The following is a 24,348-nucleotide window of genomic DNA, read 5'->3' on the forward strand; positions in this document are numbered from 1 at the left end:
ACATGTGACTGGTGCCAGGTGATGTAATGTCACCTCAGTCTTCCTCATGGGATAACTTGACACATGCTTGTGTTTCGAAGTATGGGAAAGAATCCAGCACCTTCCATGTTTTTTATGTCCGTCCATTTGGTCTCCATGCTCTCTGTGCTTAACAGGTTATTAATTAAGAAAATAGCAGAGACAAATATAGAATATACAAATGCGCAGTTGTAAAAAGGAAATGAAACAGGGTGTTGATCAGGTGACTTAATCTAGCTGATGAGAGAGGTAGGATATATAAATGTTTAAAATAAATTAATAAATAAAATTCAAAACTTCAGAACCAAAGCCTAGAGCTTAACTGTAGTAAATATTTTAGAGGACTTGGACACACACACACACACACACACACACAATAAATAAAGAAGGGTGAAGTAAAAAGGCCTTGCAATGACAATACATCCAACCCTTCACAATTGAAGATGAACACCGAGCCGAGCCAGATAATGAACAAAACATTGACTTGTTCACGAGTCAAGAACCGGTTGCATCGGTTTTCGGATCACCAGTAGTTCTTTCGGACAGTTCGATTCAATAAACCGGTTGAAGAAAACGGTTCACCGGTTCTTTTGCGCTCTACTTAATGGCGTCATTGGTGATGATTGCCCTTGATTCAAGCCTTCGGTTTACCCGCACTCATAACACTAGCACAGAATCAGTTCAGAATCAATAAGTTCGGTTCAGACGCTCTGTGTGTCAGTCTGCGTCACACTGAATCACACATGCGCAGTATCATCAGCTCATCGATTCTCGAATCGGACACGTTCTGACAGAAACGGTTCTTGACTCGTGAAAGAGTCAATCTTTTGTTCGTTATCTGGCTCGGCTCGGTGTTCATCTTCAGTTCTCTCTTCACAGCAGTTCAGTCAGTGTACTGTTTGAGTAAATGAATTACTCCGGGATATTGGTTTGTTTGAACTCAGAGGAAGTGTCAGCCACATTAAAAAAGTTAACAGCTTATGTCATTTGTGGATTAATGCGTATTGGAGACGCAAACCGTTTAAAACGATTCAGTTGGATTGAACTGGTTAAAAAAGATCCGGTTACATCGAATGATTCGTTCGTGAACCGGATATGACAGACTGCTTTGTTTTGAACTATCTCACAACAGACACGGAAGAGAAGAAAATGCTGAATAAAGTCAAAGTTTTTGCTATTTTTGGACCAAAATGTATTTTCGATGCTTCAAAAAATTCTAAATGACCCTCTGATGTCACATGGACTACTTTGAAGATGTTTTTCTTACCTTTCTGGACATGGACAGTATACCGTACACACAGTTTCAATGGAGGGACTGAGAGCTCTCTGACTAAATCTAAAATATCTTAAACTGTGTTCTGAAGATAAATGGAGGTCTCACTGGTTTGGAACGAGGGTGAGTTATTAATTACATAAATAAATTACATTTTGATTATTGAGTGAACTAACCCTTTAATCTCAATGGACGCACAGCGCACCTGTATTTGACACACTATAAACTGTGTGAAGGTGCACTACTCGCCGTCGCTTTGCTGATAGCGCTGTTTCAAACACATGCAAAGAGAGAGATCGAGAGTCTATATGTAAACTATATTCTTTGTTGTATTTTCCTTTCAAAATAATGGAGTTCATTTATAATTATTCTAACTAACTTTTTAGAACAAGCAGAAGAAATGCCGGTTTCTCCAGTAGTGGGCGGAGCTAATGCACAAATGGCAATCTCATTGGCTGTCGCTCATCTATTACTGTCCCTGTTTTGATTTCAGCAATCATACACACTGTATTCAGGGCGTGATGTGTAATGTACGAGTCGAAAACGCTAGGCACGTTATACTTTCACTGAAGCTAGCGAACAATCTCAATGTCAGCACAGAGAGTGAGGAATTAACTTATCTCTGCTTCATTACAGTTTGCACATATTTTTTCATCGCGAACGTTGATCTTCCTTCAAAACAGCCGGTAAAAGAGTAACACACTGACATGCGTCATCACTACGACATGGCATTAGATCTGGCTTTTGTTCACACAGCACTCGTTCTGGGACTTAACCCGGCAATGTTACTAGGCACCTGACCCGGGATCAGTCCCGGAATCAATACCGGGACGTGTTTGCTTTCACACAGAAGGCGACCCGGCAATGTCCCGGCAATTTGTCAGGTCCAACGTGCAGTGTGAAAGGGGCTCTACTGAAATGAACCGCACTGTGAAACAGCCAATCAGAGCAGAGCTCAACATTATTATTCGTGACCCTTCCAAATAGGGTAAAATTAGTTTATTTCATTCTAGGGACACATGGAGATTTTTTTTGCCCTTAGCTAAGCCACATACCTTCTATGTAGAAATTAGAGAACAATTTAAAATATTGTATCAATGCATTCTGTGGCACCTTTACGAAAAACTTTTATTAGTCGCAAAACAATTACCTATTTGGCGTAGTTAACAATTTTCAATATAATCAAGAATAAATGTTTCTCATGCAAAAAAATTGGCAAATTGATTTCGGAAGGATCATGTGACACTGAAGACTTGAATCCTGACTGCTGAAAATTCAGCTCTGCAATCACAGGAATAGGCTAAATGTCATTTTCAAACATATTCAAATATAGAAATCAGCTATTTTAAATTGTAATAATATTTCACAATCTTACCATTTCTCCTTCTAGCCTCGGTGAGCATAAGAGACCTCTTTCAAAAACATTAAAAATCTTACCAACCCCAAACTTTTAAACGGCAATGCATATATATTTCACAACACATTGTGTTTGGAGTAATTTAGCAAAACCTTACAGGAAAGCCTGAAATGTATTAGAGAGGGCTGTAAATGTAATCTCACACAAGGAAAATGATGTTAATATTCTCTTCACTGAACATCTTTCTGTCGAAATTTCATTAACCACATTAAGCACAGAAGAGCTTTTCCTAATGTGCATCTAAATCCATCCACTACAATTCTTCACCGTATGTTCAATAATCAGAAACCGCACAGAGGAGGAAGATGCGATTTAAATACCACATTCCCACACTAAAGAGTCAGCAAGGTGCCGGAAGAATAAACATTTATGACGGTGAAGAAAACAGAGAGAAAGTGACAGAGAGAGAAGCAGAAAAAGGCATGCTGCAACTTGCCCCACATTTACAAAGTGGATTATCATGGTTTAGGATGGTGATTCGAGTCTCTGAGAGTTGACACATCACAGATGTTGCTTTTGAAGAGACCTGTAAAGGCATGGTGGGGAGCCACTCAGCCTCCCAGCTTCCATCGCCTCCCTCCGCCCAGATTGCTGTGATTTTGGGCCGTGTTTAGGTGTAAACACCATTACATTTTGTCAGTTTGTCATACTGTTTGTCTGGCCTGCAAAATGACAAGCTCTTACACAGGAACCAGTAAAAAATGGTGAAAACATTCAGCCTCTGAAATCCGGCCACCCCTCTGACACATTAGAATTTATGAGCTGGTAATTCCCGCCGGAGTAATTTGGCTGGTACAGGGTCCAGCGGTGCACCGACTGGGCTTTTATGTTAGAGGAAAGGCAGGCAGACAACTGACTGATTGACTGTATTACTCCATGTTTAGCAGCATATTTGAGAGTAAAAGTGCTCAGGAGATCAAGAGAGAAACCTGCTCCCCTGCGGCCCTGAGGGAGAGTCGTATCAGCTTAAACCAGAAAATCTGGTACCGCCAGATGGGTAGACTATGAAGAATGTAAAGACTGACTAATGAGGCATTTACAGATCAACATATACACACTGACTCATGCAAGTCGTCTTTACCAAACATTCGAAAGTTCAATTTGTCCAGCATTTCAACAGATCTGAACAAGTGCATTTGTTGGTTATTATATAACAAGAGCTATGAACCAGTCAATTCTCATGAAAACAGAGATTTTTTAAAGGTTGGAAAAAGTTCTGATAAAACACTATGAGTAATGCAGCCTTGCAAGAATACTACATTTTAACAGGGTACAAGCAAACAGTTAAAAAAAAAAGAAATAATCCCATAGTTAGTATGGTGCCACATATTGTTGTTTATATGGTTTAAAGCAGGTGTTCCTAAAATTTTTTGTCAGCTAAACCTATTTGGTTTGATATTTACTTGATGTACCCCGTGAGATTTTAAAGTTATTATTTAAACAATACTTACGCATTTTCACGGTCCTCTAATGATGGTAAATGATCAACATACAGATATATATATATATTTACATTTATAAAAAATATTTATTTTTATTTTACACTTTTATATTTAGTTATTAGTTTTTCATCAACTCACAAACAACCTGCAATTCCCTCAAGAACCACCAGGGGTGTGTAAAATCAAAATGTCTTTGTCAAATCTTTGCAAAGAGACTTGTGACAACTTTTTGCTTGGAATTCTTATTGCTCAATGATTTTTCTATTATTATAGATAATAATTGTAAAATATAGTTTTAATATTTGTTTGTTCTTTTAATATATTTCAAGGGTAAAGCAATATGGCAGTACTAAATCCATAGAGATGCACATAAGCCTATACACAAAGCAGCATACATTATATTTTAGCCTTTTTTGCAGCATATACAAATGTGCTCTTTAAAATGAACGTTCTATGCACTTCTATGCATCCAACTTGTAAAGATGTTCCTATCTTTCTATCTTGTCTCTTTCTAGTTTGTAAACATTATCATTTAGCTTTGAATTTCTCTTGGCTTTCTCTAAGCTTGGGCTCAGCTCCTTTCACATCCTTTTCTTTTAATTGCCCTGTTCATGTGTCTGATTTCCTCTCGTCTTGCATCTCAGGGTGTCATCTGGCCTCTGTTCACCTGATCCAGGACGCGTGGCACCAATCAAGCACACAATGGTGCACACAATAGGGACTGATGGGGGCCCATCCTCGCGCTGAGAGGCTCATTTGACACCTAGCTGTGTGCAGGTTTCCCCTACAAACCAAGTGCTTTTCCAGATTAACTTTCTGTTCTCTGCTAAAGCTACAGAGCAGAGTGAAAGACCCAGTGGAAGTTAACCTTGACATCTGGCTTATGTTAGGTCAGGTTCAGCCAGAGCTGGGGCAGTAAGGAGGGGCCGACAGCCACCAATGACTGTCATAACCAAAATAGCTCATCCATTGAATTTCACTTGTCGAACATCTTGTTACAGAAATTGCTTGGGGTGTTTTTCTCTGAATGGACGCGTGCCAGGTGTCACTGATCTCTGCGCCATGACGCCCATCCATTTTTAACAGGAGCACAGACAAACTGTGGGTGGCCTCGACCTGCACGTGTGTCCCTGTAAACACACGCACCCACCGGTGGGCTCGAACCCCGGCTGCCCGTACTGTAATTTACGATCAAACACAGGCACTATCATGTATCGTATAAAGTCCAGCAGAAGGGACGTGATGCGTGCCACATCCACTGGACACTAGACAAAACGAAACAGAATCTCGTAATGAATGTGTTAAAGTTATTGTTCCAATTAGAGCAGATGAAAATGAGATGTAAACCTACGCCAGAACATTTACAGCGTCAGTCATTTCTAATTCATGAAAAGATAGCATAAAATGTGCCCCTCATTTATTTTTTAGGATTCTGTCGCATATTGTGGCCCAATATCAAAATACAATATGCACTTGACTTGACCCAAAGATCACATTTCTGACCCAAAGGGAAAACATTATGCCGTAATGAATGTAACTACTGGCTTTTAGATGTCCTTCAAAAAGGGTAATTAATGTATTACCAGTCTAAAATGATCCACAGTGCACCTTAGTAAACATTACACCTCCCATCCTCTCTGTCTAATGCTGCATAATTATTAACAGCAGTGGAACATGGTGGAATATTAACAGAGACCCTAGAAAGTATTTGGACACTTAATTTACACTTAAAAATATTTAGATATAATAAAAATTGTATGGATGTATGCATACAATACAGTATAATATACAAATAAATAATATTAAACAATAGAAATGTATATTTATGTCTATTTATTATTAAGATAAAAATATATTTTTAGTTGCAAAGAAAATGTGAATATTTTTATTTACTATGTTAATATGCTAAATGCAAAAGGCATAACAAAATTTGTCTAGCATCACTTGTTTCATAATAAAATTTAAAGTTTATAAACCGTATTAATATCTGTCAGTGAGTATTTATGGACATTCAGGCTCTGCTTTAAAACACTAAACTGAAATGAAACCAAGTTTGCCCAAAGGAAAGGACAAAATGAGGAAATCATTAAGCAATAATGGAAATACAGAATGGAGATTCTTCCATATCTTGCTTTATATTTCACTCATAAAGCAAGACTCCACAAATGACTGACTATCCATTACTACAGTAATAGAAAATTTCACACATTTAAAGATGGCATATATTATATTTTAGCTGTACAAGACTTTTTAACCTGTTTAAACAGTCTGCAAAGATCATCACATTTAAAGAAAGAAAATCAACTTAAATGAAAGAATAAATGTATTTGTAATGACTTGTATTTTATTTTAGCCTTATGAACTATACTTACTGAACTATAATGGTTTCCCATACACCTTTAATAATAAAACGCAGCTACTAAACCAAAAAACTCTGAATACCTTTAAGCACCCTCTAGTATAAAGACAGCACTCATCTTGCACGGCACATTGTCTCAAGCTTCCTTAGACAGACTGTGTCTTATTGAAGGAACTACTGAAAATCCTTGCTTTGAGAAGAGTCCTGTTTCAATAGGGAATTCTATTCATCTACATATCATTGCATCTGATAAGCTCCATTTTCATCCAAATGTTGCAGTGAGAAAGTATCTGTGTGGATTGTGAAGGGGCCGGTCTTGAATGAAGAGCAATGATTCTGCTCCTCAGAAGGAGGAGATGGTAAACAGCTTGAGTGGCACTTGTACATGCAGCGGTTTGCACACACACACACACTCCTGGTACTCATAAACAAATGAGGTGAGAAGTTTAACAAGCTACCTTGTCATTTTATTTGTTTGGGTGGGCGTGAGAATTTCTTTCCCATTAATTTCCCTGAAAGAAACAACATCCGTGTGTAGTGTAATGCAAATACAAAGCTAAAATCCCAAAGCTTGGGGAGATAGTTGCTGGGTCTAATGAATTTTGATTTAATGAACGTATTGATGTGGGCATTAGCAAGTCGCAATTGAAAAAAAACAAAGAGCAAACTGATGTTGATGCTTTTCAGATGAAGAGCACTTGTCAAATAACATTCGAGTTCTCCCAGCTTGGAACACGAAAATATGCATTTGCTCTAAAAGCCCTTTGTCTTGCTTTTACATGTACAGTAAATGAAAGCAATACAAGACACAAGTAATGAAGAACAGGAGATTTATTGAAATGGGCTGTACCGTCATTCTCACCCTTTTATATGGTAGCACATAGACTAATACACTCAGATCTCTCTTCTACACTCATTCATGCCGCATGCCAAGAATGCAAAGACAAACGTATTACTCAAGGATGAATCATCGATAATTCCATCTACACAAAATATTTAACCACCCTATGGGAAAGTGTCACGTTGGGAAAAGTCCTCATCATGTTTTTTTTTTTTTAATACCGTGATTGAATTCTTAGGGTAAAATTCTACATTCTAAGTAGTGTTATTTATACACTATTGGAAATTCAAGTTTTTGGAGGAAATAGGGGAGTATTTTAATGGAAGGAGTGTCTGAGTATAAAACGGTTTACATAAAAGGAAACCCATATGATACAGAATACTGAAAAAAAATTGTACAAACGTATTCATGACATGATTTTGCAGCACCAGAGATTAATGTATAGAAGACACCAAATGAAAAAAAAAATTATATATATATATAATATAATTATTATTTTCAAATTTAACATGGTGTTGATCCTGTGGCTTCCATATGTTTTCTTTTACTTTGCCCTGCTACTATTGGAGGAAAAACACTTATTTTTATAATTCTGATTTTTCCAAGTCATAAATGAAGCTATGTGAATTAATCTAAACCATCTGCTGGTGAAACAGCAGGAAAATAGCAGCATACAAACAAATATGATCACTGTAACATATTTAGAATTAAATAGCGATAAAAATCTCTATAAACAACAATAAATTGTAAAAAAAAAACAAGCTGTTACTTGCAACAGCCAAGCAAGTAGCAAAAGGAAAGAAAATGCAACCACAATAGGTAGTCTAAACACAGGGACCATTAATAAACCAATGGATATAAAGAACCATCACATTCAAAATGGTGATATGTCTTCTTAATAATCAACTTAAAACCATGACAATCATTATACTGTTAATATTAGTGAAAGCAAACAATGTATCAGCATCATTTTAGCTGTAAAAAGTGATAAAAGAAGTGCTAGGTAATATGTACACAGGATAATCAACACTGTGTTTGTGATTACAAAATACATTCAGCGTGCCACACAGAATTGCTCTTGAGAGAGATGCATAGTTTAATAAGACAAAACAGAGAGGAGAAGCAAAGTGCTCAGCTGAATCTGATCAATGCAAGTCAACACTTCTTATCCATCCCACAATAAGATCGACAGCAAATCTTAAGCAATTCTGAACCTTATTTGATCGAAAGCTCTTGAAGAAAAAAAAATAAAGACACAAAGTCCTGATATGAAAAACAGGGACTATAGCTAACTTTACTCTTCATTGTATCATTTTTCTCAGATGAATTCATTCAATGAAATATTTTTGGCCAGTGACAAATATAATGCAGAAAAAAAAGAGTTTTTAATCAAATAAATAACATGCTCCTGGTTTAAATAACATGAGCTTGGCATACAACATTTGTAAATGATTTGTAAATATAAGCGTTAACATGTTTATCCATATTACAAAGGATAAACAATTTTGCACGTAAACAGATCTGGAAAAACTAGCTTCTGTCTTCAAACACAAAATGTAATGGTCTCATTTTTAGAAAACTGACATTAAACTAGAGCGTTTATCTAATGTCAGCACTGCGTAACACTGCATGTGGCACTGAATGATTTTAAAGTGAATAGCCAATTACACATATGTAAACCTCTCCGAATACATGCAATGCAAGTAAATAAAACTTTAAATGAGCAAAACAATAATAATTGACTGCTAGAATACATCACTTGCTCATCGTGACTGAATATTATAAAAGACGAGACTTCCCTTCCAGCACAGTGTTTTACTATGTTGTTTAGAACAACTTCTTCTGGGAAGCTTGCCGCAGAGCTATATACACAGAGAACATATATACTGTTGTGACAAAAATATCACAAAGGGGTTTTATGGCCTAAAGAATTGTTTTGTTCTTCACATAAAGGGCTAACATGTTAAAAAGTGTTATTTTAAACACTACAGTCATTCTAGTTGTCTTAAATGTAAATTTTTAAGTATGCGGGGCACACATGTACCACTGCCGCACAGGATTTCACTACACAGATGCTCCAGTGTAACAGCCCAAGGTGCAAAATATATGCCGAGTGACCAAGGATGATAGCCAATATCATTTTTTCACCAGATATGTACTAGATATGACACAAGATTAGAAAAAAAAATCACAGTGATCACTATAAGAATTGGCCTACAAGAAAGGTATCGGGAAAGCAGTACAATGTCAAAGAGTACTGCCGTGAATCTATAAAGCAATCTGTAAACAATTGTTCTTCAGCTAGTTTTTGTCTACATCGCTCATTACGAATCACGCTATACATTGTAATGAATCAAACCGACTGAAATGTTTCCATAATGAGGCATCCAGATGTGCCAAATGGATCAGTTATTTGCTGTGGTTTTAAAAACGCATGGGCTAGACTTGCTCTGGTAAAACTAGAAATTAAAAAAGGGGCTATATAATACTTATGTGCTGGCTTATGTCTAATCAACACTTTGGTGTAGTCAACTGTAGGCAGCCCACACATTTTGACAGTCCTGCGGTACACTAAAGATATTCAGCATCAGTACAGTCCAGTTCAACTGAAGGACATTCAGAATGAAGTCTTCGGAGTCCGGATGCTCATTTCTACACTTCTGTTTGTTTTTTAGACTTAAAAAGTGAACAGTGTTATTCACATACACATTTGCCCATTGCAATCAAGCTCAAAATAAATATCAGTAGTGTAATTCTGAGTGTATTATTTTATAGACGTATGCTTTTGAAAAAGTTTTGGTACCAATGTCTTGTAAAGTATCAATATGGCACCAAACACATGCCAGTCTGATCACTCAAAAGTGATAGGAGAGTTACCCTGTCAAACACTACACATGCAGTAAACAACCACCTCTTTGTCCCATGGTGCCATCCAAGTGTTTCCTCACTTCAGCACATATTTGTGGACAAACGTATGTCAATTGATCTGGTACAGTTTTTGAAGTGTGAATTCAGTCACAGCAAATTAAAGGCCTCATATGCACAGTCCACCTTAGAGATCATCACAAAACACAGTGAGAGTATTACGTGCTCAATTCTGTTATACTGACTGAATCCAAAATAGAAATAAACTCAAACACAGTTATTGTCGGTATTAACATAACATTGGTCTCCTCGCGCACGAACAATGCTCTAAACTATGAATGGCTGCTTGTGAAGATTTTCAAAAACATTTTACTCAAAGTATAATTCAACAGCTCAAAAGATTCTTAAAAAAAATAAAATCGAAACAAAAGTAATGAAAAATCTAAAAGGGGGTTTGGCATCGCCACATTTAGTGCCCATATTTCTTCACAATATTTCCGGTTGTTTTTGCAAACCTAGAGTAACTTCATGGCAAGAAAACGGTCCGTGTGTGAACAAATACACTTGGCCTGTCAGTGTATTAACATTCCAGTGTCATTTTACAAGCAATTCATATTTAGCCAGAAAACTGTTATAATACGCTTTGGAGATCCTTTACTTTTTTGAGATCTTCCCAGCTTTTCTCTTGGCCTCATAGGGTGTTCTCAGGATGCTGGGTGTCTCTTCCATTACCCTGACCAGCAGGTTATCAATGTAGTCCTCCAGCTCCCGAATATGAGCATCTTTCTTTCTCACCACCTCTTTCTGCTTGATGAGCTCTTGCACAACTTCTTCAAAGGAGAGATTGCTGTAGGCCGCCATATTCACCTGCAGATGTTCAGGCTCCTAGATGTGAGGAATAATACATGACATATGATTCTTAAATGTTGTCAAATCTATACTTTTGTGTTGCTCATACCATGCTGGGAATTCAAATGGTTCTCTGAAGTAAATCAAATGTGTACTTCTTTTGACCTATAACTTGATACAGTAAAATTTCCACTGTGAAAAATGCTAATATGTCAATTTAAACATTGCACAATGTATACATGGATAAGAAGTAATGCTACATACAGTAGGAGGCAGACTAATAATTCTGGGACTCCCAAGTAAACTAAAGAAAAAAACATTTATTGGGCAAAATAATTAAGGAAACAAGATTGAAATAAACATGTTATTTAATGCTGCCTTTAGAGCTTACTTGATAAACAAGCTTTTATTAAAAGTGTTGCTCTAAACGCTCAAGCCTCAGTTTTAGATGATGTGTCGACATGAGAAGTGTCTGCATCTGATTTCACAATGATATTGAGTAAACGGCAATTTAGAAACATTTGGTCATCTGCTATCAAGTGTCTGACAAATTCACACTTTCTGGTGTCAAGGTGAAAACAAGCACTAAATGCGGTCAGTTGATGTAATCTCTTGGAGAGCTGTCAAAATATGAGTGGATGACTGAGTCATGTCTAATTACTGATGCTTTAATTACAATAAAACTGCCACCCAAAATCAACAAGACACAGACCCGAAGTTCATCTAATTACTAAACAATCCAAATAGCTCCAGAAAAAAAGTACTTACACCAAATCTACACTGATAATGTTCTGTGCTTAAAGAATTACATTTAAGACCTCAATATTTTACTTTATTATAGTACATATATTAAATAAGGTTTTGACAGGGACTAAAACCTTTAAACAACGTCAGTATGATTACTTCAACTGTGAATAGTCATTAGGGCAACCAATATGAAAAAAAAACATTATCTTATATGATACTAAATAGAAGATTAATAAAAATCTGCATTGATACATTGGACTTTTTAAGAAAATAATACATGGAAGGAGCAAGCCTCAACACATTTAACCTGAAGCTTCAGAGTCTGAACTGCTTGTGGGTTTGAACTTGATCCACCATATCAGACAGCTGTTTACACGTGTGACACTTTGATTATGATTATCCTTTTTAGATTACGGCAACTGAGGAAACAGCAGAGCAAATTTGACTCCATAAAACTGCCATTCTAGAAACTAAAACAAAAATACAATGGCCCTAAAAAGTAGTTAGACGTGCAAATCATGTGAATGTCATTGCAAATATAAAATCAAGATGAATGAATCTTCAATGAATTCAAGATTTCATGATCTATTGTTAAAAGTTTAAGTAAAAGAGTGTTTGGATGCTTTATTATTTCTGGTAGTTGTTTTTTTTTTCTAGTCAACATGATGAATTACACCTACACTGAACCTGAAGGGAACTAGCTTCATACATATTATACACACACACAAAAAACACAATTTCAAAAATCCTTCCAAATTTGTTTGCTGGTGCCTCTTGCATGCAATAAACATTCAAACATTTTTAGGTGTGCATGCTGAGTTGATCGTTTGGTAATGCTGGTAAACCGACAACACAGGTTAAAACAACACTCTCTGGAAATATAGAACAGCTACCACTGAATCAAAGTAAGATTTAGAGAAAGAGGTGCTGCATGAGTAGCAAACCCACCAGGGCACAAGCTAGCGGGGGCAGGAAAAGAGCCCAGGAAATGACCATGAACTGGCAAGCAGCTGATGAGCAGATTTAGGCAATCAGGAGTGTGGGAGAGATAAGACTTCCACTTGGCATTCTTCAGTTGTCTCATTATGGGCTCTAATGAGGGCCTTTGCGTTGAAAATCTAAAACTCCAAGTCCTTTGAAACGCCTCGGCCAGCTCTCCCCCAACCCCCCCATCCTTTAATTAAGGCCTTAGAGTGCCAGACACACTATTTCACGGATGCAGTGTTAACATAACCTCAAAAATGGGTGAGGAAAGCCATTTTCAGCAATGCATCTCCAGTTTCAACATCTCTTCAGTGGCTAGTCTCACACAGCAGGCAAGCAAACGTTGTGTCTCTCCGCGCTGGACATGATGATGATCAGAATCAGTATAATTATGACAAAGTGAGCGAGGGCCCCTTTCCATGTTTAATGCTGACCGTGGTTTGACCTATAGTGTAAAATTAGACCAGTGATAAATTGCGTATTATTAATGATTACATTTCCAATTATTGAGTGAGAGAACATACTGTCCAAGATGGCTCGCTAACGAAATGGAAGCGCACTAATAACATCACACTACTTCAAATTACATGCAGATCAAAGACGATGACCACCCATTTCAGCTGTTAATTAGATAAACGGCCCTCCAACCAGACCGCCACAAGTGATACTCAGTCAGAGATCAGCATCGACGGCCTCCGTGTTTAATAGGGCTGCAATAAATGACCAATTAAAACTTTGGGCAAGTTTTGAAAACTTATGAGAAATGTGGTCAAACTGTGTTTGGACATACTGGACAGTGACAATGTGGAAATACACCTTTTTTTTTTTTTTTGCAATGTACAGTAATGGAAAATAATATTGTGGTCAAACCTAATTTATCTTTATTACAATAGTGTAAAATATTACCAAAAAAACACACTATACACTATTTCTTCAGAATGAACTTACATGCTCTCTTGCACTTTTCATGCCGTGCTTCTTTTCAGGAGAGGTTTGGAATCTCTGAGTAAGGTCCTCAGTACTGGTGGGGTTTCTCATGTTGTCACTGCAAGACAGGAAAAAGACCAAACTGTTACTTCAATAAAAACATAAAATGCATGCTCATCTTACAGGAAACCTTTGTTTAAATCAATTTAACATTGGATAAATATTGGTTGACAACAACAACAACAACAACAACAACAAACATTATGATGAAACACACCGCTTCCTTTAATGCAACTGCTACTTGCCTGCAGAAGTTCAGTGTAACTACTGAGTTGACTTTTAGTTATCTGACTGAGGGTCAGGAAATGGTTCAACACCCCCTAACATGCAAACAGCAAGCCTACTTTTCATTTCTCAACAATTGGTCGCTGACCACAACAAAGACATTACAGCCAGTTACGGCACTCAGTAAGTGGGCGGGTTGACCGAAAGCTTTTATCACATTATGAGCAATTTTATACCACAGTGACGCCATACATATATATTTAAGCGGTTAGAAAATTTAGGGTGGAATTTTTTTTTTTTGAAAGAAGTCTATTCTGTTCACCAATTGCAGATACAGATACTGCATTATTATTATACATTTTTTTTATATAATATCAAATTATTATTTTAAAGTCATTTTAATAATAATAATAATAAAAAGTTATCTACATAGACGATGCTTGTCTGCAACACTTTTTTTTTTTTTTTTATCATAACAGGAAATTTGGAAATTCAACCGGTTGACATTTCTTTCACCCAAACCACAGCCATTAAATACCACTACAACTTGTTAAAAAAACCAAAATGACTTTATCCTCATATGGGCGGACTGTTATGCATGGTGTAAATGGATGGGATCCATCAAGGATGCTGGTTATGTTTATATTGGTGGAAAGATCACACAGATCTTTATGTACTAGAAAACATTAAGCAGCTTTGTTAAATGTCTATTTAGCTAACCTATGACCCCTGGAAGACCTGTGATCTAAGATGAGAGAGTAACTGGAGAGGATGAACGGCCTGGTAGGCTACGGGCAGATAAACTGTTAATTGAATGGTCTATCTCTCGTTCAGATCTCATTACTGTGGCTTGGTCAGGACCCTGTAGTCTGAATTGGGCCTAATGACATTGATAAGGTCTTCCTAATGACATACGTTCTCTGATAAACATTAAGTGCTTGACTGTCCTCATCTAACTCGACTGAGAAAAGAGCAGAGGTTGGAAATGACAGGCAAAAGTAATGGAAGACACGATCCTCAGCAATTATTGCTGAATGAATAATACTAGTAAGAATACAATTAAATTAAATATATGAAATATATACCAACAAAATGGCTAAAAAACTAGTCATACCTGGATCTGTAGTGTGAGAGGAAAGGGTTGGTTTCACTTGAGGTTTCACTGGTAAAGGGGTTTGGAGATCGCAGGTCTCCAGAGCTTCCTGTTCGCGTTCCAGCAGCCGTTTTCTTACCTTCCTTCTTCCCAGTCACTCTGCCCAGAAGACCGACCTTCTCCTTCTTCTCTCTCTTCTCAGCCCCCAACAGCGTCCCCTGATTTTCCTCGAAGGGATTGTGGTTGCGTGGGAGAGTGGCGAATTTCTGGGGCATGTTGTCTCCGATGTCGGAAAAGGGGTCACATGGAACGTCGCTGGTTGGGCAACCATATCCATCGCTCTGTGAGTGTCTGTGAGATGCAGCAACCCCTGTGGATGAGAAAAGACGTGGATGAAGAAAGGGATGAGGTATTTTTGTAGGTAGAAACCCAGAGATGCATTAGCATTTTAGCACGTTTCATCATCCTGAAGGCAATGGGTTTTTGGTTGCTTGAAATAATGTCTGTGGATAACACAAGTTCAAGATATTTCCACATTTTATTCTACAAAATAAAATACATCAGTAATGACCCCTAAGTTTATAACTCACTTAGTGATTAAATGGGACTACAGTGGTTGTTTATCCTCACCTTTCTCCTCAATAGAGTTCATGGAGTCGAGTTTGGGCCTGAAGTGAGTTCCTATCAGATCAGACATGGAGTGAGCAGTAGAAAGTTTCTGCGCCCCAGTGAGCAGCGAGCGTTTTGGCTTGGGTGAGGGTGCAGCCTGTGGGTGAGGGTGCGGGTCTGGCAGAGAATCAGTCTCGCTCAGTCCTGAGCGTGGAAGGATGGCGGAAGACGTGTCTGAAAAGGCGCCGTCATGCTTGCGACCCTTCATCTTTTCCTTGAGCTTGGAAAACGGCGATCTGGGTTTGTCTCGCATAGACAAATCGAACATGCTGGCGGTCATGTTGTTCCGCATGAACTGGATGCTAACTTGAATCTTGCCTCGGTCTTTCCTCTTCTTACCTGGCCGTGAGTCTAGCGTGTACCAGCTGACAAGAGAGAGACAGGAAGTATAACTTTGTCACTTTGATGGACTGGGATACAACTTATTTTTCAATCAGCTTTATTTATTGAGTCTTCACATCTTTTGTTGTTCACAGAGTTTATTTTCTGTAAAAATCCAAAAGTCAGTGGAAAAATCTGTTGTTGTTGGGGGTTATCGGGGTGATGCTAACTTTACTGGAAATTTCCAGTTTCCAATTTCCAAAACAACACAATCTCTGCACAAAGGTCAATTAATAATCAAGTCAAATTCACTAGATTATCTATTTAGATAGAGTAAAAAAATTATAATAATGAGTAAAAAAGAAAAAAAAAAGTTTGAAAAGTTTGTAAATTCAAACTAGGCATATTTAAATTCTGAACACAGCTGCTACAGAGCTACACGTCTTTTGCGGTTGTGTCTCAAGCGTGGTTGGGCTCTTAGGTGTTATTAAAAACAGCTAAGCTGCTGGTAGATGCACCAGTGATTTGCAGATGTTCCAGTGTACTTTCACAGCTTGATAAAAACAAACAGGAGAAAACCGCACACTCTTTCACTTCTCCTTTTCTGTGAAACCCCCCTGGTGGGAAGACTCTTTTTCAGGCTTTGCTCTGAATGTATAATTCATACAAAAACGACATGGGGGCAATGTGTTTGTCTGGCCAGAAACCCAATTTCACTTCACACAAATCCACAGCATAGTCCATTTAGTCCATTTGAAAGCCTTCCCCCTTCCTGAGAACGCATATTATAGTAGGGATAAACATAATTCCCTGGTAACTGCAAAGGTTTGGGCCACATAAAGAATGTGAAGTAATACGCCCCCATCTAGGCCATTCCCCGGCATATGTTTATTTAACCTCTCACTCTTTTTTTTCTGCTGGAAGTAATGTGATTGATGCTGTAACTGTGTGAAAAGGAGGTGGCATTTGCACAAATCTGGCCTTTGTTCATTGATGCTCACACCGGTATTTGGAGATTATGAAATGGACAATATTTCAGCAGAGGCACATGAATCTCAAGAGTGGCTGAATACTGATTCTCCTACAATTCAAGACACTTGGAGCAGGATCATTCTTTAGAAACGATGGTCATGAACACTTCAGGCATAGGTAAAATACTAGACACAGACTTTTATTCAAGACAGGTCCAATGTGTTCAGTAAGCGGGCGAAGATATTGTTAATTACAGATGTATTTTTTCATTGACATTAGCCAATATTGCATATTTATCGCAAATGTTCAAAACTTTTAAAATAAGAAAAATTTAAACTATAATGAACAATAACAGTTACTGCACTGAATAACTGTATAATTTATGTAATTTTCTTATGTAAATGTATTGTTATGGTTATAATTATTATTATAATCATACTTTTTAAAATGTCATTGTTATTACATACATATTATTTTACTACTACTATCTACTACTATTTTAAATTATTATATATGTTCAGGTGAAAAAGTTGTAAGCATTCTGTACTTTGTGCTGCCCCTTTGAATAGTAAAACTTTATTTTTATAGTAATAATAAGAAGATAATATAATAAAAGTTAAAATATTTAGCAAATCTCAAAATGTACTTGTAGTTGTTTAAACTGACTGATTTTAGTATTTGCCATTTATAAAGACTGTATATGCAGAATGTGGTTCATTATTTCTGTAAAACATTACTCATTCCCTTTCTTGACCTCAGTACTAATTAAAAAGACACTCTGTACACTCACAAAGCATCCCTCTAGAATGCAGTTCAACACTTCCAACCTTCATGCAAACACTACAGTAAACACTCCTTCAGTATCGGAACACACTTCCCTCTGGGGGCGTCACAGGCTGCCATCTTGCTGAGTGCTCTTCTTCCACCATGGCACAGCTAGTGAATGGTGATTATGTTTCTTTCCAAGACCATCCACACACTGGGGAGCTTGTAGATCCGAGGGAAGAGGGTTTACCTGGTCTCAGGCCCAGTGAGGGAGCTCTGATCTGGGCATGTGGAAAGCCAGCCAGCCCCTGTTCTTCACATGGGAGTCAAGGCCAAGATAAATCTTCCTCTGCCTGGAACCACAATACTCCCACTCTGTGAGGGCCGCTGGGAACCATCGTACAATCAACAAACACAGGTGTGCGATAATTAGGGCCTGTCGACTCCAATGTCGAAACGGACTCTTGTACCCTTGCGTCAGTTAGAGGAAACCCTTGCATGAACAGAGTCAGTGGGGACTACTAACCCTGAGAGTCTTTCCAGGGGATGCGAGGTCGGTAGAGTGATTTGTGTCACGAGTGTCAACAGTGATGTTAGCAATCAGTTACAGTACATAACTTCCTCCCAAGGGAATTTTTTATTGCTGAATAAACAATGCATGCACTGATTGTGACATATTGCCAATGATTAGAAGCTTGGAGGAAAATAAAGAAACATCTATAAAAAATTGTCTAAATACCAATAGGCTGATAATTATGCACAATTAAATGGACTATACATCCAATATCAGTCTATAACTAATGTTGTACCAACTGTGCATTACAGAAGAGCATCATCAGTGTAAAACTTACTTACTGGACATGTAAATAAAAAGCAAATTGCAGTATTCTTAAAAATGTCATTTTTGTAATTGATTTTTGTCACTGACCGCATTCATTAACGCCAGGCATGCAATACATTGGCGCAGGTCTATCTACTGCAACTAGCCATAACTGTTTCTCTCATAATTCTCAAATAACCATGCTAGTCTGTACATGCCCAAAAAGTAAAATCAGGAAATATTGTCTCTCTTATTAACTAGTCTTGACATTAAGTTACAGAAAGTAGTCTCTGTCACATCTGACAATAACATTAGAGGAAGTAAGAAGACTTCCTCTAAGGAAACACACCTGTTAGTCACCAGGGCCTGACAAACCGAGAAGAAAATATAATACCACCCATGACAATCATCCTCGCTAGACCTGTTCATCTGCCACAGGATTGTGACTCAAACTGCATGGTGTCGAAACGCCTTTATCTGAGTTTCATACCAGAACAAACCTGCCTGCAAGAGCTGGCTGCCCTTCTATAGACATGCACAGCAATGGCATGTCCATAGACAATTAACACTCAGATGACAGGTTTAAAAAACAAAGACAGGGTTACGTCAGAGGATTAATTCATATGAAACTGCATCACTAATAGTTACAGAAGTTAAAATGGCCCAGGTTGTTTAAAACCTCCTATCATGTTATTTGTTATACTTCTGAGTACTATTAACTGACATGGCTTCAAAATGCTGACAAGCATTAAACACGGGGTCTACGTAGGATGATGTGTCAGAGTGAGACTTTAAGGTCTGCTATTAAATAATAGAAAATTCTACTTAAAAAAAAGAGAGAGAGAGAGAGAGAGAGAGAGAGAGAGAGAAAGGCCTGTGATTTCAAAGAATCTTGAGGACTGTATAAACAATATAAACTAATTTCTTAACCGTAACACCAAAAGAGAAGACGCGATTTAGTGTTTGGTTCCTCTTTTAAGTTGCACTTCTGCTTATTTGAAATAATGCAACATTTGTATATTTTTACAAGATCTTTAAAAGATCAGGCATCAAAAATGATGATATTTAAAAAATGAAATATTTAACTCACTTACTCAGTTTTCCTCCGTTCCTTGTTGTCAAATATCTCATTTAAGTTGATGATTGTTTGGCCCAGAAACTTATCCAATCCAACCAGAGACCGGTGCATGACTGTGAGGCAGAGCTCATACACCTCTGGGTTGCTCTCCATCAGCAGCCCTGGCAGTTCAAATGAAGCCTCTTCCCTCCACACCGCGCTGAGGGTCTTCTCCGCCACTGATGTGGAGTACTTCTCTTTGCCCAGCTGGATGATGGTGTAGGCATCGTTGGTGCCATTCTTGCCCTTTGGTTGCAGGTCTGTGGCTTGAAGAACAGTGGCTTGGACGTGAGTTGGAAACCACTTCTGTGACTGTTCGCCCAATGACATGATGACTTCAGGTGTAAAATTATGGATTTTGGTGCATGAGATAAGTGTATTACTTCAATTTGGTTGTGGCATTTTGTTCAGCTTCTTATCAGAGGAAATGAGTGACCAAAAGTAGACCAGGTTATGTTTAACAGCACGGGAAAAACATATCTGTCATTGCAAAAGTCGCATCGAATAACAGAACAGGTAATGATGTCTTTACACTCTGTAAATACCCCACACATTCAACCGCTCCAATTTAGGTCACCTAAACCAAAGAAGAAGGAAAATAATATTAAAACTTAAATTAATATTACAAATGACACAGAAATAACAATTGTAACCTAAAAAATGTGTGACTTGAACAATGCAACGAACTTAAAAAAGTGTAATTGTTTTAAATTTTTTTGGGGAAAGTAATTTTTTTCTGACCAGTTTTACCATTGTGTCCAGGGAGCTTTTTTTTTTTTTTGCTATATATATCTAAAACTTACATATATTATTCACATATGTATTTGTTGAAGATAAATTAAATGTATCATGTCAAGTACATATATTGCTGTTGTTACAACCTACACTACTGGGATGGACTGTCACTTAATTTGAAAACATGCTATAAAAAATGACCATGAATTTATTGTGGCAATAAAATTGTCAAATATGTCAAGTAACCCTAATTTAATTTTAAAATGTTAAAGTAAAAATGATGAACATGTAAAAACACTGTCATCCAAAAAAGAAAATAAAATTATCGTCGCACTATTATTATTTATTTTATTTTTATTTTTTGTATGAAAAAGTGCGAGGTTTAAATACCAGTTTTATCATTTAAAATAAAATGTATAATCGAGACATAACATTTTACTAGGCTATTATGTATGGTTGTTGTTGTTGTTGTTGTTAATGATGATTATTGTTATTTATCTCATTTCATTTATTTAGTATATTTAATGAAAAAAAAAAAAAAAACCTCCGCGGTCTTCCCTTATTTAATTCAATTCCAGAAGCTCCACTGCTGGCTTCATTACCCAGTCACTGCTGCTGTCAAACAGTCATACAGCACAAGCTCTGATATTTACCTCTGAAGCATCTTTCTCGAACAAGCTAGCGTTGTCACTGCATGTGGGATGACCGCTTATACCATTCGATATCTGTGGTGAATGAAAACGAACGAGCTGCTGTACGCGATACTAATTCATCTTAAACAAATGTGTGGTTTTCCACATCAGCCCTGCAGTCGACTTCCTAGTTCCTCATTTCCGCCGATGTGGTCACGGGTCGAAGTGCAAACTCCTCCTCTGTTGCCGTGGAAACAGAGGATTTGATGGGCGCGCGCCTGGCGCTGTTCCTGGGATTCGAATGACTGCGAGGCTTATGAGAGTTTGAGCTGTTCGCTTCCCTTTTGTTGTTAGTTTTGTCGAGAAAAGAAACAGGAAAGTGATAAAACAGCCTATTTGTGAAACAATGTATTGCTATTTAGAATAATAAAAAATGGGTCAAACGAAACCATAACAATCAAATATAAAACACGAGTAACCTACATTTTTTTAGATAACTTGGAAAAATATTTCATATAAATGACCTATTCAGTAGTATTAGTTTTTATTTTTATAAGCAGGTCACTCTTTTATATTAAATATAGCCCATGTGACCCTGAACCAAAAAAAAAAAACAGTCAAAAGTAGCACAGTTATATTTGTAGCAAAAGCCAATAATATAATTATATGGGTCAAAATTATCGATTTTTCTTTTATGCCAAAAATCATTAAGTAAAGATCATTTTCCATGAAGATACTTCATAGTGTAAATATATAAGAAAAATTATATTTGATTTGTATTATGCATTGCTAAGAACTTAATTTGGATAACTTTAAAAGCGATTTTCTCAATCTTTTGATTTATTATATATATATATATATATATATATATATATATATATATATATATATATATATATATATATATATATATATTACATACATCAATGCAAATATTATTTATTCAGCCTTTAAACCATGATAAATCTCAAGAAACTGACCCTTATAACTGGTTTTGTGGTCCAGGCCTAATTAATGCACCTGAAGGTTAATTACTTCAGAATGGAAACAGAGAATCCAATTTAACAAAAGCTGCATAAATTGTGAGAAACAAATAAAATGTAGAGGGAAGATCACAATCTTCTCTCTGAAATAGTGAATCTGGGATTCTTATAATGTCCACTCAGTTAAGTCAATAAATGTGTATTGGAGGCTCTTGACAAAAGTAAACCAACCAAACATGTTAACATACCATCTGTCAATGCTTCTTGAGTGGGGACGCTGAGGTACTGATAAGAGATTCATTTAAATGAGTACAGACGTGTGTGTCATCCCAGTTGACAGGTACATCTTAACCAAACACACCTGCTCTTTCATTTTATTCTCTTTCTCTCTCCTTATCCCCATCAGCCTGCCATAACCGCAGAGTGTTGTATACATACCAGAGTCAGAGGCATGAGCCTGGCACATTCGTCACACATAGATTATAACTCTTATCTGGAGTGTATCTCAGGATGAAAATGGGCCTGGTGTGGTGAAATATTAGGTCATATAAAATGCATTTAAGACAGTTTAAACTGAGGAGGGGCCCTTGCATGTGCCCTTCGAGTTAAGCCTCACTGCAAACACCAGGAAACAGAGCGGAAGAATCATCCAGAAGATAGCTGCATGGTCCTTTCACGGACCAATGAAACACTGTTTAAATTTATGTATAGCTGTTCCTTGTTTGTATCACAAGCTGTTTATTTTTACGCACCGCAGACAGTCTATCTGTATATTAGTGGAGGACTTTTTTCAGCTACTTTTTCTGCAGGCAGATTACATTGTTATACCAGTAGGTGGTGATAAATCTTTATGACGATTCCAATTGAAACGTTCACTGAAAAGATTTGTTCAAAAACCCCACTTCATTCAAGAACTGAAACTACTGTGTTTATGACGGAGTCGTTAAATGATTCACTCAACCAGTTCTTTCAAAAACACAGATTTATTCAGGAAGTGACCGTCTTCGTGAATGAGTCACTGATTCATTTACTCATTCAGAAACAAAAGACTGGAACATTGTCTTGTGGGGAGTGCTTCGACATGCAACCAACTCTCTTGAAAATATAGCTTACAAGAGGGTGTTTTCTCAGCAATGCCTTTTTGGGCTCCCCAAAGATATATCAGTGAAACGCTCTAAAAAAAACATTTTTTCCTACTGCGGAGAATATTTAAATAAACCTTTCAAATAAACCTTTTGTGCAATGAAAAGGTCCCATGGATGTTTAATGTTCTCCATCAACCCATAGATGCCAATTAAGAACCTTTATTTTTAAGAATGTTGTTACGCTTCAGTTCACCCTGACTTCAAACCTCTGCTTGTGATCCTTTGCGATCCCATATGTACTTTACTTCTTGTCAGCTTTCTAACTATCCTACCTGAATAAATGCCAAAAATAATAGTAGACATAATCAAAAACACCACTACTGTATGTTACACCATTTCTGCTGAGGCTTTGTTTGGAACTATTTTCACTGGCAGAGACAAAACAAAGATAGATAAAGGAACGAATAAAGTTTTTTTTCCTCTCTATTCCATAAATTTAGCTCTCAATTTTGCACTGTTCAATTCTAAAGAATCTCATGGGGCGGAAGAGGCTCATGTCTGTAAAGAGACACCACTAGGGGTCATGACACCAATCCTTAATTTGACAATTTGTTAGACACTTTCATGTATTACCTTCTAAGACCATAATACGCCCATGTGCCTCTGGAGTGGGATAAAAACATGAAAGGCTTTACATTCCAACCTCACCTGCTTCCTTTTATTGTTCTCCTCTGATAGAGTATATAAAGGGAAAAAAAATCCATCAAGTCATAAATTAGCCTAGAGTAACGTATGGCCTCAGTCCACTTTTCCAGAGGAATGATGTTGTAGCCCATAAACTGTCCAATATACAAAAGGACCCAGTATTGCATATCAGTAAGGGCCACGTGTTGGCCTGTATTAGGCATCATCTTTATGGGCTTGAATCCTCTGTAAGGTCTCTTGCCACAGTCAGACAGCTGGTTCTGCTTTAGGCCCCTTTCTTCAACACTATATAGGTTGTTTTACATTTATTAAATTACACTTTTAAGCATCTCTGGCTGCAAGATTGCCCATCTGTTAGTACACGGCAATATATGTGCAGAAGGAGCGTGAGAAGGTGAGGGGATGCCATTGTGACATCAATACGGCTCATAATGCGCTTCGGGG

The 24,348-nt window shown here is 37.3% G+C and overlaps 1 protein-coding gene across 1 annotated transcript; it reads right to left on the bottom strand.

Annotated features, from left to right (window-relative positions):
* Positions 1 to 7,325: 7,325 nt before the first annotated feature.
* Positions 7,326 to 21,421, bottom strand: LOC113057133 (rab11 family-interacting protein 2-like). The gene is made up of 6 exons (XM_026224242.1): positions 21,153 to 21,421; positions 19,742 to 20,341; positions 15,731 to 16,134; positions 15,122 to 15,470; positions 13,744 to 13,840; positions 7,326 to 11,100 (listed from the first exon to the last, which is right to left on the bottom strand). Exons 2-6 carry the CDS (start codon positions 20,092 to 20,094, stop codon positions 10,870 to 10,872), a joined length of 1,434 nt encoding a protein of 477 aa, XP_026080027.1. The 5' UTR covers positions 20,095 to 20,341; positions 21,153 to 21,421; the 3' UTR covers positions 7,326 to 10,869.
* Positions 21,422 to 24,348: the final 2,927 nt, after the last annotated feature.

Source organism: Carassius auratus, chromosome 38 (assembly GCF_003368295.1).
Source record: "Carassius auratus strain Wakin chromosome 38, ASM336829v1, whole genome shotgun sequence".
Lineage (NCBI taxonomy): Eukaryota > Metazoa > Chordata > Actinopteri > Cypriniformes > Cyprinidae > Carassius > Carassius auratus.